The sequence below is a fragment of the Dufourea novaeangliae genome, unplaced genomic scaffold (genome assembly GCF_001272555.1).
Source record: "Dufourea novaeangliae isolate 0120121106 unplaced genomic scaffold, ASM127255v1 scaffold109, whole genome shotgun sequence".
Classification (NCBI taxonomy): domain Eukaryota; kingdom Metazoa; phylum Arthropoda; class Insecta; order Hymenoptera; family Halictidae; genus Dufourea; species Dufourea novaeangliae.
The window spans coordinates 1,994,886-2,008,111 of NW_015373997.1; the positions used below are offsets into that span (position 1 = coordinate 1,994,886).

Here is a 13,226-nt window from a genome sequence, read left to right on the forward strand (position 1 = left end):
ACACGCGTATATTTATGGTACCTTCGAGTACGCCAGACCGTGCCCCAGCTTTTCCTACGTGCGAGTGATCTATGGGAATACACGACGATGACAGGCCGCGCCATGAGCATGTTGAATGTTTTGACGGTCACGAAACGGAAAGTTAGTATACACTCTACCTAATGGAGTTTACGATGGTAGTGGTGTAACGTTCAATAAACAATCGTAATTGTTAAGAAGGTAACTGTACATTGTACTGACAATGACATTTAGTTTGATCAAGTAAAATCAATATTTCGAAACAAGCCCTCTTATTGTCACTACTTTGAAATCCCATCTATACGTTCAAATAATTTGCGCAAACTGACTCGTGCATGCAAATTTCCGCAAATTAACTGAGTCTTTGTAGTCTATTTCAGGCCCGCTTACAGGTTCAAATAATTTGTGCAAACTATATAATTTATTGAAATCGAATGCACCAGTCAGTTCGCGCAAATTATTTGAATATGTAAGCTTGTATTTAGACGGAACGATTTGCTCTCGCGAATTTGCATATACACGTCAGTTTCAGTAAATAATTGGTCCTGTTTAGACCGAACGATTTGCTTGCGCAAATGCGAATACACAGGCAAAGTTTGCGCAAATTATTTGAGCGTGTAAACGGGACATTAATCAGTCGTATAGCAGAAGTCAATAAGAAAAATCAAAAAGAAAAAGAAATGTACTTATATGTTAACTTTGTACATATAGTAATTAATGTCTAGTTTGTAAAACATACACTACGCGTAATTAACCTAGACAATAATATTGACGATCGAGACGTGACCTAACAAAAATACGCCTTATACAGGGTGTCTCACCCGATTTTGACACCTTGATTTTCTCGCTATTGTTACTCAAAATCGGATGAGACACCCTGTATAAATGACGTATTAACAAGCGGTTAAATATGAATCTCTGTATCTTCCTTTGTAATCCGCCCACAAGTTATTAATGAATTCTCCCCCAGCAAAAGATTACGTTTGTCATCCGAGCGTCAGACGTGTGTTTCCCAACATTCTGCTAGTCGTCTCCTCTCCCTCGTCTCCCACCGTTATCACGATTCGCAAATACCGATTAACGTTGATCCTCGCCCCTCGCGAGATTCCGTCTCGGGAATCCAGCGAACCCCCGACAATCGAGGGGTCGCAAAAAGTATCGGTATCAAGATCCGCAACCCATTCGCGCAGCGATTCCCCGAGCCGATAATTTCGCGCGTTCGAAGGTGGTCGAGGATTTACGAGCGTTTAAAACGCGGCGACCATTTAAGGGGCTGGTCCCCCCGATGGAACCGGAGAAGAATATGCGTGCCAGACATATGGGGAAAATTAGAAGTTTCGCGGCCACGTCTCTGCGGGCCGGTCGAATAAATGGATGGAATTCAATGCCGTTGGACAGGCGAACGTTTCCGTTCGAGCCCCCATATTACTCCCAGGAGACGTCAGAGAGGGACGCTCGACCGAAATTAGTCTATATCTGACTGAGAGCGTGCGGCGCCGAGGGTGTGGGCTACGTTCCCAAGCTGGGCTAGTTTATTTTCGAGTGTGGCAATTGTTGTTGGAAAAAGACGTATGCCCTTCGATTAGGATCATCGACGAGACGAAGAGCCCTTCCTGTCGAACGAACCTCGGAGCAAACCTCTCTGGGAGACACGGTGGTTGAACCACTGACATTCTATGGCTGACAACGGTGAACACAAGTGTTTAATAGGTTCCTGTATTCTTTCTGACATTCCCAAATAATCACTTGGTAATATCGTCGGCTTCACCTGGAAGCAACTGCCTATGCAGGAGGAGCGTTGTTCGCGCCGTTAAACAGGTTACCACACCCGCTGCAAACTACGCGAGAAAAAGGGTAGGTAGGTACCGTAACGGTGCTCTGGATGATCGCGTCGATCATCCAAAAAGACGTTATTCTACGCGCATCGAGGCGGAAGAAGAGCGTTTAATGTTATCAATTACCGATCCAGCCGCGAGGAATCCGGTAGAAGGCTGGACCGGTGGCGGCCCAGCTTATTCGATTTAATAACGTAATACAGATTAAAGGCAATCACGGGTGCCTGCTCTTTAACACAATGTATCGATAACGGACTGGACCCAGCAGCCAACTTCCTTATTAGAGAGTCGAGATATCGCACGTAGATGGAAGGAAGCCACCACGAGGAAGGCCAGGTCGTTCGGAACGTGATGAGGGAGAATTCTATTCGTGCCCGTGCCGCCCAATCTCCGTCCCGCATTAGTTTCATCGTTAACGATGCGCCTCGAACGTGTATCCCCGTGGCCTATGTACGCGGTTTAATCGTTACGTAAGTGCATCATGAAATGCTGGTCGTTATCTCTTTGACTGGCCAGATAATCGTACCAATTAAGCTGCTTTCCCACGATTCGAATCGTGTGCCGGCCTCGTACACACACGCTTTTCAACGAAATCAATATCATTGATAGTCGGCGTATCGTCATCCTCCCATCTCACCCTCCCCCCCTTCCACCATCGCTGGTGCGATCATGGAGCACCCTTTTCACGAGGCATCGACATTAAATAATTTCGTGACTTCCGTCGGCCGTAATCAGTCTGTAAAATTTTAACTTATAATCTCCGCCCTGCGGAATCGGATTACACCGTCAATCGAAATTGTGACCAGTTATTTGATTCGGTCCGCCGCGCCATCGAGCAGACAACACACACACAACCGTCAAGGATTAAAGTTTCGCGTACCCGTGAATTATTAATTTCGGCCCGATCGAGCGTGACCAAGCGAATTCCTATTTTTCGGGGAGAGACTTCTCGTAGACGTTGCAACGATATTCGATTGTAATCCAATTCGGGTGGCGATGGTCCTTGTTGAGAGCAACAGGAGAGAGACTGGTGAGAATATTGGAAGTTGCTCGCTCCCTCGTGATTATTCCCGACATTTTTCGTGCGAGCTTGCAGTAATATCGTTCGAATCTCTAAACTGGTACACAGATTGTACAGCTTTGCGGAACTTCTAGGTATTTTATATAGTCACTCGATCCTTTATAGATTTCCAAATTTTATGCTGTATCATAATTATAATATTCTTGACCTAAATCTAAACGATCAGAACGTGATTATTTAGGTGAAATGAACGTAATAATTAAACTAAATCATTTATGAGTAGACTGCGGATGTTTACGCAAAGTTACAATTTTGGGAATGTAAGACACAGAATTGCACAGAATTTTTTTTCTAATACTAGGGGTTTTAATGTATTGACAATAACACGTAGATACTACTAAATCTCTCTAGAACCTTTGTTTTGCAAGCCACGAGCCGCTATAAATGCATAAACATCCGCAGTTTAGTTATATAAATAGACTGCAGACTTTATGCATTTATAGCCTATAGGGCTCTGTGATATACAATAACAAACAAACCTTTCATCAGATGCAAAAAATTCTCTTTTTCATTCTTCATCCAAAAAGATACTTAAGGGTACCAAGAGATTCCTACCCTCATTACTGCCTTTATGAATAACATTATAAAATGTTATTTTGCATAAATATCCGCAGTCTGTTATAAGTATAGCGAATAAAAATCGCGACAGCAATTTCGAATAGCGTACACGGCTGATAGACAAAGAATACATGCGAAGGGAGTATTATTAGCGTACAATAGGTAAACTTGCGCACTTCGTCCTGATCTCTGTTCCTCCATCCATCTCGGTACCCATTTTCAAGCAAGCACCCGCCATTCTATCAATCAAACCGGGTACACTTTCTGCGCCTCGAGAGCTTATTAACCTTCCGTACACAGTGCCCCCCTCCCCACCCTATCACGATCGTCTCTGTGATCGGGATCCCGTAGCGACATTAATATCGAGAAAATAGGTTCAGCCCGCGATGGGAGGAAGATGGATCGCCAGGCGGAAGCGAAGTATAACAAACGCTCGAGAATCACGGGGCGGATAGAACGAAATGAGCGAAAAAAAAGGGGGTGGCTGGGGTAGGGGGAGTCGTCAGTTGACGCGGAGGGTACACGGGTGGGACCGGAGTCACGGTCTAAATATAAGCGGCTGACGAACGATCTTGCTGAATTCGACGCCTTCTCCTTTTCCCCATTTATTTTCGCGCGTGTCCGACACCGAGTCGACCGTTTAACGCGGCTACGAGGTGTATCGCTAAGCGTCGTTTGACCTGTTCCGTGGCACCCGTTTCTCACCCCCTTCCCACACCTCGAGGACCACGTGTTCTTCTTTTTTATTCGCTGGATCAGCATCCTCGCGGGCCAGCTCGCGTTTGCCCGAGTCTTTCGTCGGTGTTCCGCGACGCTTTTAGATTCCCGGCTGGCCCCGTGGAATTGTGTCCAATCACCGTGTCTTCTTGTTGCTTTAAATACTGTGCACCCCGATCTGTCTCCGTTCCGGCTCAAAGGAATCAACAGCTTCGCCTGGTTTGCGCGTCGACGGTTTCGATGACAAGAAAGACGAACGATCGGATGAAAACCGCGATCGCGCGCGGTTTTGCTTCGCCCGCTGTTACAACCGGGTCGAAGGAACGACGTCGGGCGGACATCGAAGGGTGGTAGTGGGTTAGCGAATTAACGACCGTCAATTAGTTAACGAGGGAACAGCGCGCCTCGCGGATATTCGCGTCGCCAGGTCCCTTCTCTTCGAAGTTCGCGACTGCGCCCGAAGGTACCCTCCTTGGATAGTTCTCTATTTGCCGAGCTAATGACTAGTTTCCCCGGGTGTTCGGTAATCAAGCGAACAAAGGACCTCCGGTCACGTCGAGTGTCCGTCCAGGAGGGCTGGCTAGTTTCGAGTCGTCCGCAACTTCGACGTCTCCGTCGTTTCTCGGTATGCAAACGCTACCCCGTCCATCCTCAGCTACAACCCTTCCTCGTCTCTTCGCGGCGCGAATCGACCGACCATATTCACACGCGGCTCAGAACCGTGTCGTCTCCGAATGGACGGAGCCGAGTTTCCAATACCCGAGGACTATTACGCGCCGCTAAAATGCCACGAAACTCCGCCGTATCGGGCGTTATACCTCTCTCTCTCTCTCTCTCTCTCTCTCTCTCTCTCTCTCTCTCTCGCTCCATCGATCTACCACCGCTGCGGGGCATGCATAATTAATTCCGCTCCAGGAGAGACATCCGGCCGTAAAGAGTGACGTAAAACGGGAACGTCGTAATGCCATCGAGCAATTTTTATATTCCGGGCTGAAACGCCCTACGGTCGATACGATGTGCTTGGGGGTGGCAGAGGGGGAGGGTGTGTGAAGTGTTGCCGGGGATGCGAGAGCTTTCAGATAAGCGGAGACTCGAATGGACCGTTTTGTTTCGTAATAATTTTCTAACGTATCCGGCCGAGAATGTAATGCTTCGGATGGACGAGGAGACGGGGATTTGTCGTCGAGTGAAAAGGCTCCAACACGTTATCCATGTCTTTAGAGATACTTGTGGAGAATATTAGAATATTCCGAAGACAGTACGATGGCTAACAAGGGGAGCGCCAAGGTGCGATAATCGTTTTTGAAACGGCACTAGGTACAAGTTGTAATAGACATATAGTGTTATAAAACCTTAATTGGTTCTCGTAGAATAGGCCTACATTTTCGTAATAAAGTTTCATACGCATCTTGTCATTCATTTACTTAAAGAATGTCATATCCCATCGAGGTACATCGAGTTCGAATCCGGTGTGAGGGTGTATACAACTTCTTTACAATACAAATTTTAGGTCTAAAACTACATTTTTAATTCACCTACGATAATACATTCTAAATATTTGTCGCGTCTACAAGTATTATAATTTTGTGTATTTGTACTGCAAAGATATTTTTCTATCTAAAACAGAGTATCTCAAAAAGGAAGACCTATTCTACGAAAACTAATTACTGTTCTGCAACACTGTATGTATATGTACCAGAACTTGTACCTAGTATCGTTCCAAAGGTGATTATCACACCTGTCGCTCCCCTTGTAAGTGGTACGCTCGTTATAGTTAAAAACGATAGTAGACGCCCAACGTGTTTTTAATTAAAAATAATTTTCTAACGTACTTCAGTCGAGAATTGTAAACTGTCGGATAGGCGAGGAGTCAGAGATTAGTTATTGAGTTTAAATCAATGTCTAAGACCGATACGATGACCAAGTACTCGTTACAGTTAAAAACGATGCTAGTTGTCCAGCGTGTTTTTAATTAACTGCGTGTCGTTATCAGCGGGCCTGAAACGATCACGCAGCTAATGGACGCCGGTAATTAGCACGCTTCACCGCGAAAAGGATCCCCATAACGCTCGCGTGTCCCACGGGGAAACGTAACTACACCCTTTTCACATTGATCGACTAGCCGACAAGCGTAACTTTCGAATCGCAACGATATCAATGGAATTGTAGGCTCCAGGATTTCGCGTACACATAGCGTTTCTGACAACAGCTCGTAAACCGAACTCAACGTGCGATTGCCGTTGCTACCTAAAGCCGTGGACATTTTAGAGACCCATTCTGTTTTTTTCCAATTTAGATAAAGACTACCCGCGAAAATGAAACGACCACAGGCTTTCGAACCTCGGAAAAATTACGGAAACGATTCTGCGAGCCGCTCGTTAACGGAGGGAAACAAGAACAAGTTCTCGTGGGCCGTAATCTACGATGCAATTGGGAACTTCATTTTTTTTTCCGTCGTTAATGGTTGTCGTTTCACGGGGACAGATAACGCGCGATTTTTCGCGTGTTCTTTCGCATGTATAAAGAGCGGTCCCCCGCCGTTGGATCGAGAGTATCCGCCGGTCAGAGAGCTTCGAAGATGAACCGACTGTTTCTCGTTCTGCTGTTCGTGTGCGCCGTTTCGGCCACCAGGTGCATCATCAAGGACGACAAGGTACGGAGATACGAGCTAGCCATACCGAACAAACGCGTTGTAAAATCATTTCTGGTAAATCGCGATCATGTTCTAATCGTCGTTGGTCCTCCGTCCGCAGGACGAACCAGAGGTCCACGTGATCCGCCTAGGAGATCGCAGTGGAGACTCAGTGAGTACAAGAATATCGACTCGTATTCATTTCTATGAGATATCGACCTGGTTTTTCGATTGCTCGAGCTGTTTGAACGCGTTCTAGACACAATTTAAACGCTCCGAACGTACAGTCTACCGCAGAGTGGCAGAGTTGGCTATTCCAAGAACATTAAGTCCTCTTTTCGTTGCTTCCTCCCCACTCCCCAGGAATGGCTATAGATCTACCCGCCCTGGTAGAATTAAGTTGTCTCACGCTGAATAATTTCCCCGAAACACTAGGACGAGTCGGAGGTCGTAGCCTTGAACATTCCGGACAGCAGACGCAAACGGGAAGCGGATAAATCCTGCAAAAAGGACAGCGACTGCCCCACGGGAAGAGTCTGCGTTCCGCTACTAGGATGTGGTGAGTATCGTGTATTCCGAAAGCTTCCAGTGTCCTCCCCTATGTATTCTTATATCCGTTTCCTTGTTCGCAGTTAAGGGACACCGGAAGAATCCTATTTTGCATAAGTTACCACACGCGTGAACCGCTAGATTGACAATGTTCTCGAAGTAGCAAAGAAGAAACCACCTTTTCGCAATACTGATAGTAAAAACATGTATCGCACGCCTTTTAGCTTATTGCAATAAACCCTACGCATGATTTAAAAAGAATCTAAGAGATGTTAATAAATTCCTCACAAAAGTCCTCGATGAACAGAACATCTCGCTTGAACAAAACCAGAAACGTATCTGAAAGTAAAGAATTTTAACGAATATCTTGAATTTGTTCGATTTATATGGCAATTGTCGCGTAAATATTAATATTCGTCACCTCCGTACCAAAACATGATGAAAAGGAGGGGGGAGGATTTTCGTGGGACAAGCATCGCGTGGAGACAGATGGCGGGCCGCGATCGAGAGTCGTTAACGCGAGAAAGAGAAGAGAAGGAGTACGGCAAGAAAGGGGAGTTTAGTCATCGTAAATTTATCGGGAACAACTGCCCGCTTGGCAGAAGTCCCCGGCACCGTCTTAACCGCAATCCCGTGGAACCGGCCGAAGGCCAAGGAATCGGGCTCATAGATTTACAGTTAAAATCAATTAGCCCCTAATTGGCTTCGAAAGGTTTATCGCTGGTATCGTTTTATTGGGCGTCGGCTGGCAGAGGTAGCGGGCCGCGGTCTCTGAAGTAAGATTGATAGCGCCGTGTACCGTCGGTGTTGGACTGAATTTAGAGTAAAGACTAGAAGCTAAGATCGTGAACGTGATAGCGACTATGTAGAAAGATAGAGTACGTATCTACAATCAGCTAAAATGTCTTTGCACAACCTTCAAAACAGAACAACTTTTTTCAAATTGAATCAAGTGACTTTTTTTGTTTGCGAAGTTAGAAGGACTAGTTTGCTAAATGATGAGCAAAACAATATTTGAAAAATTTGCAATTGGTCGACATCGCGAAGAAAATAGTAAAAGACGCTTTTTGCAATTTTTTTTATCTGAGACTGCAATGCAAATTTAATGAATATATCTTGAAGGTTTATTTTAGTTGTTCACGTGCTGAAACTTTTGTTGAAAACGGTTGATACAGAAACGAGCGACAGGCATCGAAAGTTGTAAGAATCTTTAGATTTACTAAAGTTGTAAACCGTTTGCATCTCATAGTAACATTAACCGATTTCGATAAACATTTCAGCGTGTTTGTAACTAACATAAATCTAGGAAACGTATTTCTTAAATTTTCATTACAGTTTCAGTTAAAAAAATTGTAAAAAGCGACCTTTACTATTTTCTTCGCGATTTCGACCAATTGCAACTTTTTCCAAATTTCGTTTAAACATCATTCGGTAAACTAATCTTTCTAACTTCAAAAACAACCTCAAGTCACGAGATCCAATTTTTAAAAAGTTTTGTTTTAAAGGGTGTGTGCAAATTTTTGTGACTGACTACAGATACATCCAATCTCTGATAGATCATTTTTTTTGTTCAACAGTTCTTAATAATTCCTCGCTGAAAGGTATTACGGGATCGCCAATATGGCTGATTCCTGTGCACCCACTAACCGAAGGAAATGAAACAAGTGCTACAGGTTCGCTAAATTGATATCCTTCCCGTACAATAATGCCATTACCAGCATATAGTTATATTTGTATTTATTTTTTCCTCCAACATAATAATCTATGCATTTAGCTGTAAAATATGATGTATTTGTAACTCTATACTTGTTACGCTAAACAAACGCATAAAGGTTCGAGGAGCTTAATAAAAAGAAAATATTTACTCGTCCCTTTGCTTTCTGCCCTTGTTAAATTCGATACAATATTCTTCGAAGCACCGGCAAAGCTCGTTCAACGTACTCCCAGCGCGTTATGAAAGTTCTCACGGACAGGCTGGAATCGCGAAATAACGCGAGAACACGAGATGCTACCCCCTTATCGGGTTCGTGGAAAACTCCGGGCGCGTAAACGAGACGGCAAGCCGAGCCTTGTAAAATCCCCCCGAAGAAGTTAGCGGGCGGGGAGGGTGGTGGGAGAACGACGGAAGATTTACGATGCCAGCAGGAAAAACGTAACAATCGTAATATCCTCTAGCCCCGCGTGAAGGCAGACGGAGATTTTTCATATACATCTCATGTTCGTGTCGTCACGGGCCGTCTATTTAATTCACCTTTAATACGGGAGAAATGAAGGGGCAAGAGTTAACGAGAAAAACGACGTTCTTTCGGATGAGATCGCGTTCGCAGAAAAGAGATACACGCTCGAAATACGCGTCCGGAGGTCTGCGATTCGTCATTTCGCACGCGAACAGGAGCGATTTCCTGGGAACTTCCGCGAAAGTTTCGCGGGTAAAGCGCCGCGGACCCGATATCTTCTCGAAGTCCGTAATAAACTTCGTCGTGTCTTTATCACATAGAGTCGACGTTGTTTAAAAAATTCCGAGGGCAAAAGAAAAGAAAAGCAAGATCGGAGGATAGCGATACACCGTGGTGAAGGGTACCGATGGAGGTGAAAAATAGATGATTTCCGTGGGAATGGAACCGACTACGAGGTAAAGTTCGCGCGGGTACGTGACAACGGAGAGACGCGAACGATCGTTAAAAGCCTTCGTCATTCTCGTCTTGGTCGCGAAGGAGTTCGAGCGCGGATTCACGACGGGAACGGAAGGGGAAATCGAGTCGCGGGAGAACGAAGAACCAGCCGTAAGCAGAAGAGGGGGGAATGGAAAACTTGCACGCGGACAAGAAACGCGATATTTCAGCGGGTGTAGCGGGGGCGGCGGCGACCGGGGTCGGGGACGGCGATTAATTGCCAAAATAACTGCAGACACGAGGAATCGTTTAGGCACGACTCTCGGAACATTGTTTACCGTGGATACAGCCCGGCTGGAATGCACGTCCCCGTGGACACGCGGGACATAATATACGGGGACAGTTACCGCCCTCGGCGACGTATATTACCCCCCACCTAAGTGGCGCTCTTTCGTTCATCCTGCGCGAACGAGCACGGTGAAATATTCCTCGTGGCTCGCGGCAGACACCTGCGTGATTCAGGAGAAACCGATCGATCGTTTTCGAGGCTCGTCGCCGCGAGCAAGCGAGCGAGCGGCCTTGTGGAGCTCGAGCCCCGAGCAGATGACAAGCTTTCCGTGCATCCGAAAGCTTCGAACGTCCCACTCTCGAAAAAAACGAGCTTCGGACCGTTTTACTGACGCAGGAAGGCTAATTAGAATCATGATTCTCTGGATAGGTCCGTGAACAATGAACGGAAATCGGCTGAGACGCTACAACAGTAAAGACTCCATGAGAGTTTGAACCTCGTGTCCGCTTGAAAACTTGTACATTTTACTCTCACAAATTTATTGTCTGTTCGAAGCCTGATCCTTGGCATCAAAAACGGGAGAGGGCAATAGATTATTTATATGGGACGTTTCATAACCTCCCCTCCCCAATTGTGGCGATAAAGTAGAAACTCTCATGAGGAATTTCTTATCCAGCACTAACCGAGTCTTTACTGTACTATCCGACAAACTACGGTCAGAGCAACTAGAGCATCGCGAAGGATCGGTTGCCTCAACGTCCAACGTCCATAGCTTATTAATCAGGTAGGGATGGGACGATCCTACTGACTCTTCGCCCCCCGCACGAGTACTTCCCCACCTCCAGGCCCGGGCCTTAAAAAGTTCGGACGATTGGAAAGTCAGGAAAAATAGCTCCCCGAGTAACGCCCACGGTAGTCCCAATTGCGGGATTATGCGGTAGCTAAGGACGTTGAGTCAAGCTGGGCCTCGGAAGGGAATAGCGAAATTCCCCTCTCCCGGATGATAACGTAACTAACTAACTAACTAACTAACTAGAGCATCGAGTCGTTCAACCGTGACCGGACCTGTAATCCCGTCGCGCGACGAAACTTCTCGGGAATCCGTGCACCGTCCAAAAGAAAACGGGTAAAACAAAGGTGTCGCACTCCGAGCGGCCCGCCGATTCGTACGAAGCTTTATTTTCGTCCCTGCGCGCGCGAACAGCACCGACTCGCTTCGAGGCGCTTCGAATTTATTCGACCGTCGTTAGTGACGCCAGCCTCGGCGCGATGAACAGAATCCACGAGGAAGAAAGACTATGTATACTACAAGAGATGTTGAGCGTTGCATTTCTATAACACAATTTAAGCTTAAGAAACCAGAGACGCGTTTTATGACCAGTCCACCTCGTCGCAACAATAGAGCGTACGAGGCAAGCGGGCCGATTGTAAACCTCGCAATTAACTTCACCAGCAGACTACGGTTATAGCCTGGGACTTTTGGAACAGCTAATCATATACATAGAAATAGAAATATAATTTAGAAAGAGTCTATAAACGACAACGTACATTTAACATCTTGTAAAATAAAAAACTCATCGGTGCAGCACATATATTAAAAACTCGTCGTTTCTTCCATCCTCTAATCTGAATAATAATGTACTTGAAAAACGCGACACATCCGAACGGTTGAATCTAACCGATCGTCACTTCGCATCGCAACAAGAGTAGACTACTGAACTTCTCGACTCTACCGTGCAACTCAATCGAAGACTAAATCACGCTAGTCTGGATCCATCGGAGATTAAGTCTCGTATTAACCGATTCAAATTCTCTGGCGCTACGATGTCTGCATTCCATATGTTCCCCCCACCCTGGTCGAAGTCGTACAGCTACCAGGAACGGCGTCTAGGTTCCCAGTTTCGTATCCGCGAGACCGAACGAGGCCAGACGGGACGGTGAATTTTTCGATCCCCGGGCCAGAATCTGTTCGGCGACAGCTCCGTGAAACGCGGCAAAAAGCGACAGGATGTGTGTGTCTCGTCGGGATTCGCGCGTGACGCTTTCACGGCCGACCCGCGTGTAGACAGCGTTCAAATTGACCGAAGAAAAATGTCGGGACGACCATGCGACCGAGAGACGGATATTAGCCGGAGCCCAAGGTGCTTTTAACGCTGGAATTTTCACGCTCCAGTTATCGACCCTTCGCGGTCGTCGAATACAGTCGAGACGGAATGATCCATTCTCACGCTTTTCGTCGCTCCGCTCGACGAATTAATAAAACTGTCCTCTAATTTTTTTCGACCGAATTTCTTGCCAAGGGGCAGACTGACGGTGGAGTACGAGGGCCCGGATGGTCTTTGCCCGAGGAATTCGCGTGGGCGAGAGTGCTGAATGATGTACCCAGACATCGTTGCGCCGGTTGTCAACAGGACACATTTCATCGTTTTGATAAATTCACCCCATTTCACCCAAAAACGACAAATCGTTTATTCGTCGCCGCGAACTTGACTGCCCGCTGTGTGTCGGTTGCCACTTAACCGGGCGGAAGTTGAGGGATCGCCAATCGACCGAGCAGAAATATCGCGAGTGTCCTACGATCTTGGGGATCGCTCGTGGATCCTCAATTAAACCGCGCAAAGTCTCCCTCTCTCTCCTTTTCTATCGTTCACGATCGTGTAACAGGAATTTCTCGAGGTTCCTTTGAAGTCTCCCTGAAAGAAGACCTAGAGACGCGCAACATTCGCGGGCGGAGGCGCGTATTAAAAAATTCCACCCTCGAAGTTTCAGGAATCCAATTTTTCCTCGACTCGATGCTCGTCGGGCTCGTTACCGGGCCTCCCTGGTCTCGAGAACGGAAGCCGCCGTTGGAAATAGAGTGGAAGATCGGAAGGGAAACAGTTCCGCGGGACGGCCCGGAGAGCTTTAAGTATGATTTAGCGTACGGTCGCCAGCG

The 13,226-nt window shown here is 46.5% G+C and overlaps 1 protein-coding gene across 1 annotated transcript; it reads left to right on the forward strand.

The window, feature by feature from the left end:
* Window positions 1-6,770: 6,770 nt before the first annotated feature.
* On the forward strand, window positions 6,771-7,648 carry LOC107188043. The gene is made up of 4 exons (XM_015576270.1): window positions 6,771-6,862; window positions 6,963-7,013; window positions 7,277-7,400; window positions 7,474-7,648. The coding sequence occupies exons 1-4, from the start codon at window positions 6,788-6,790 to the stop codon at window positions 7,521-7,523; spliced, it is 300 nt and encodes a 99-aa protein (XP_015431756.1). The 5' UTR covers window positions 6,771-6,787; the 3' UTR covers window positions 7,524-7,648.
* The last annotated feature ends 5,578 nt before the right edge of the window (window positions 7,649-13,226 follow it).

Excerpts from the sequence above, each read along its gene's own strand:
- LOC107188043 (XM_015576270.1), top strand. The coding sequence starts at position 6,788 with ATGAACCGACTGTTTCTCGTTCTGCTGTTCGTGTGCGCCGTTTCGGCC. Across the intron at positions 7,014-7,276 it reads GAGATCGCAGTGGAGACTCA|GACGAGTCGGAGGTCGTAGC; the intron begins GTGAGTACAAGA and ends CCGAAACACTAG. Across the intron at positions 7,401-7,473 it reads CGTTCCGCTACTAGGATGTG|TTAAGGGACACCGGAAGAAT; the intron begins GTGAGTATCGTG and ends CCTTGTTCGCAG.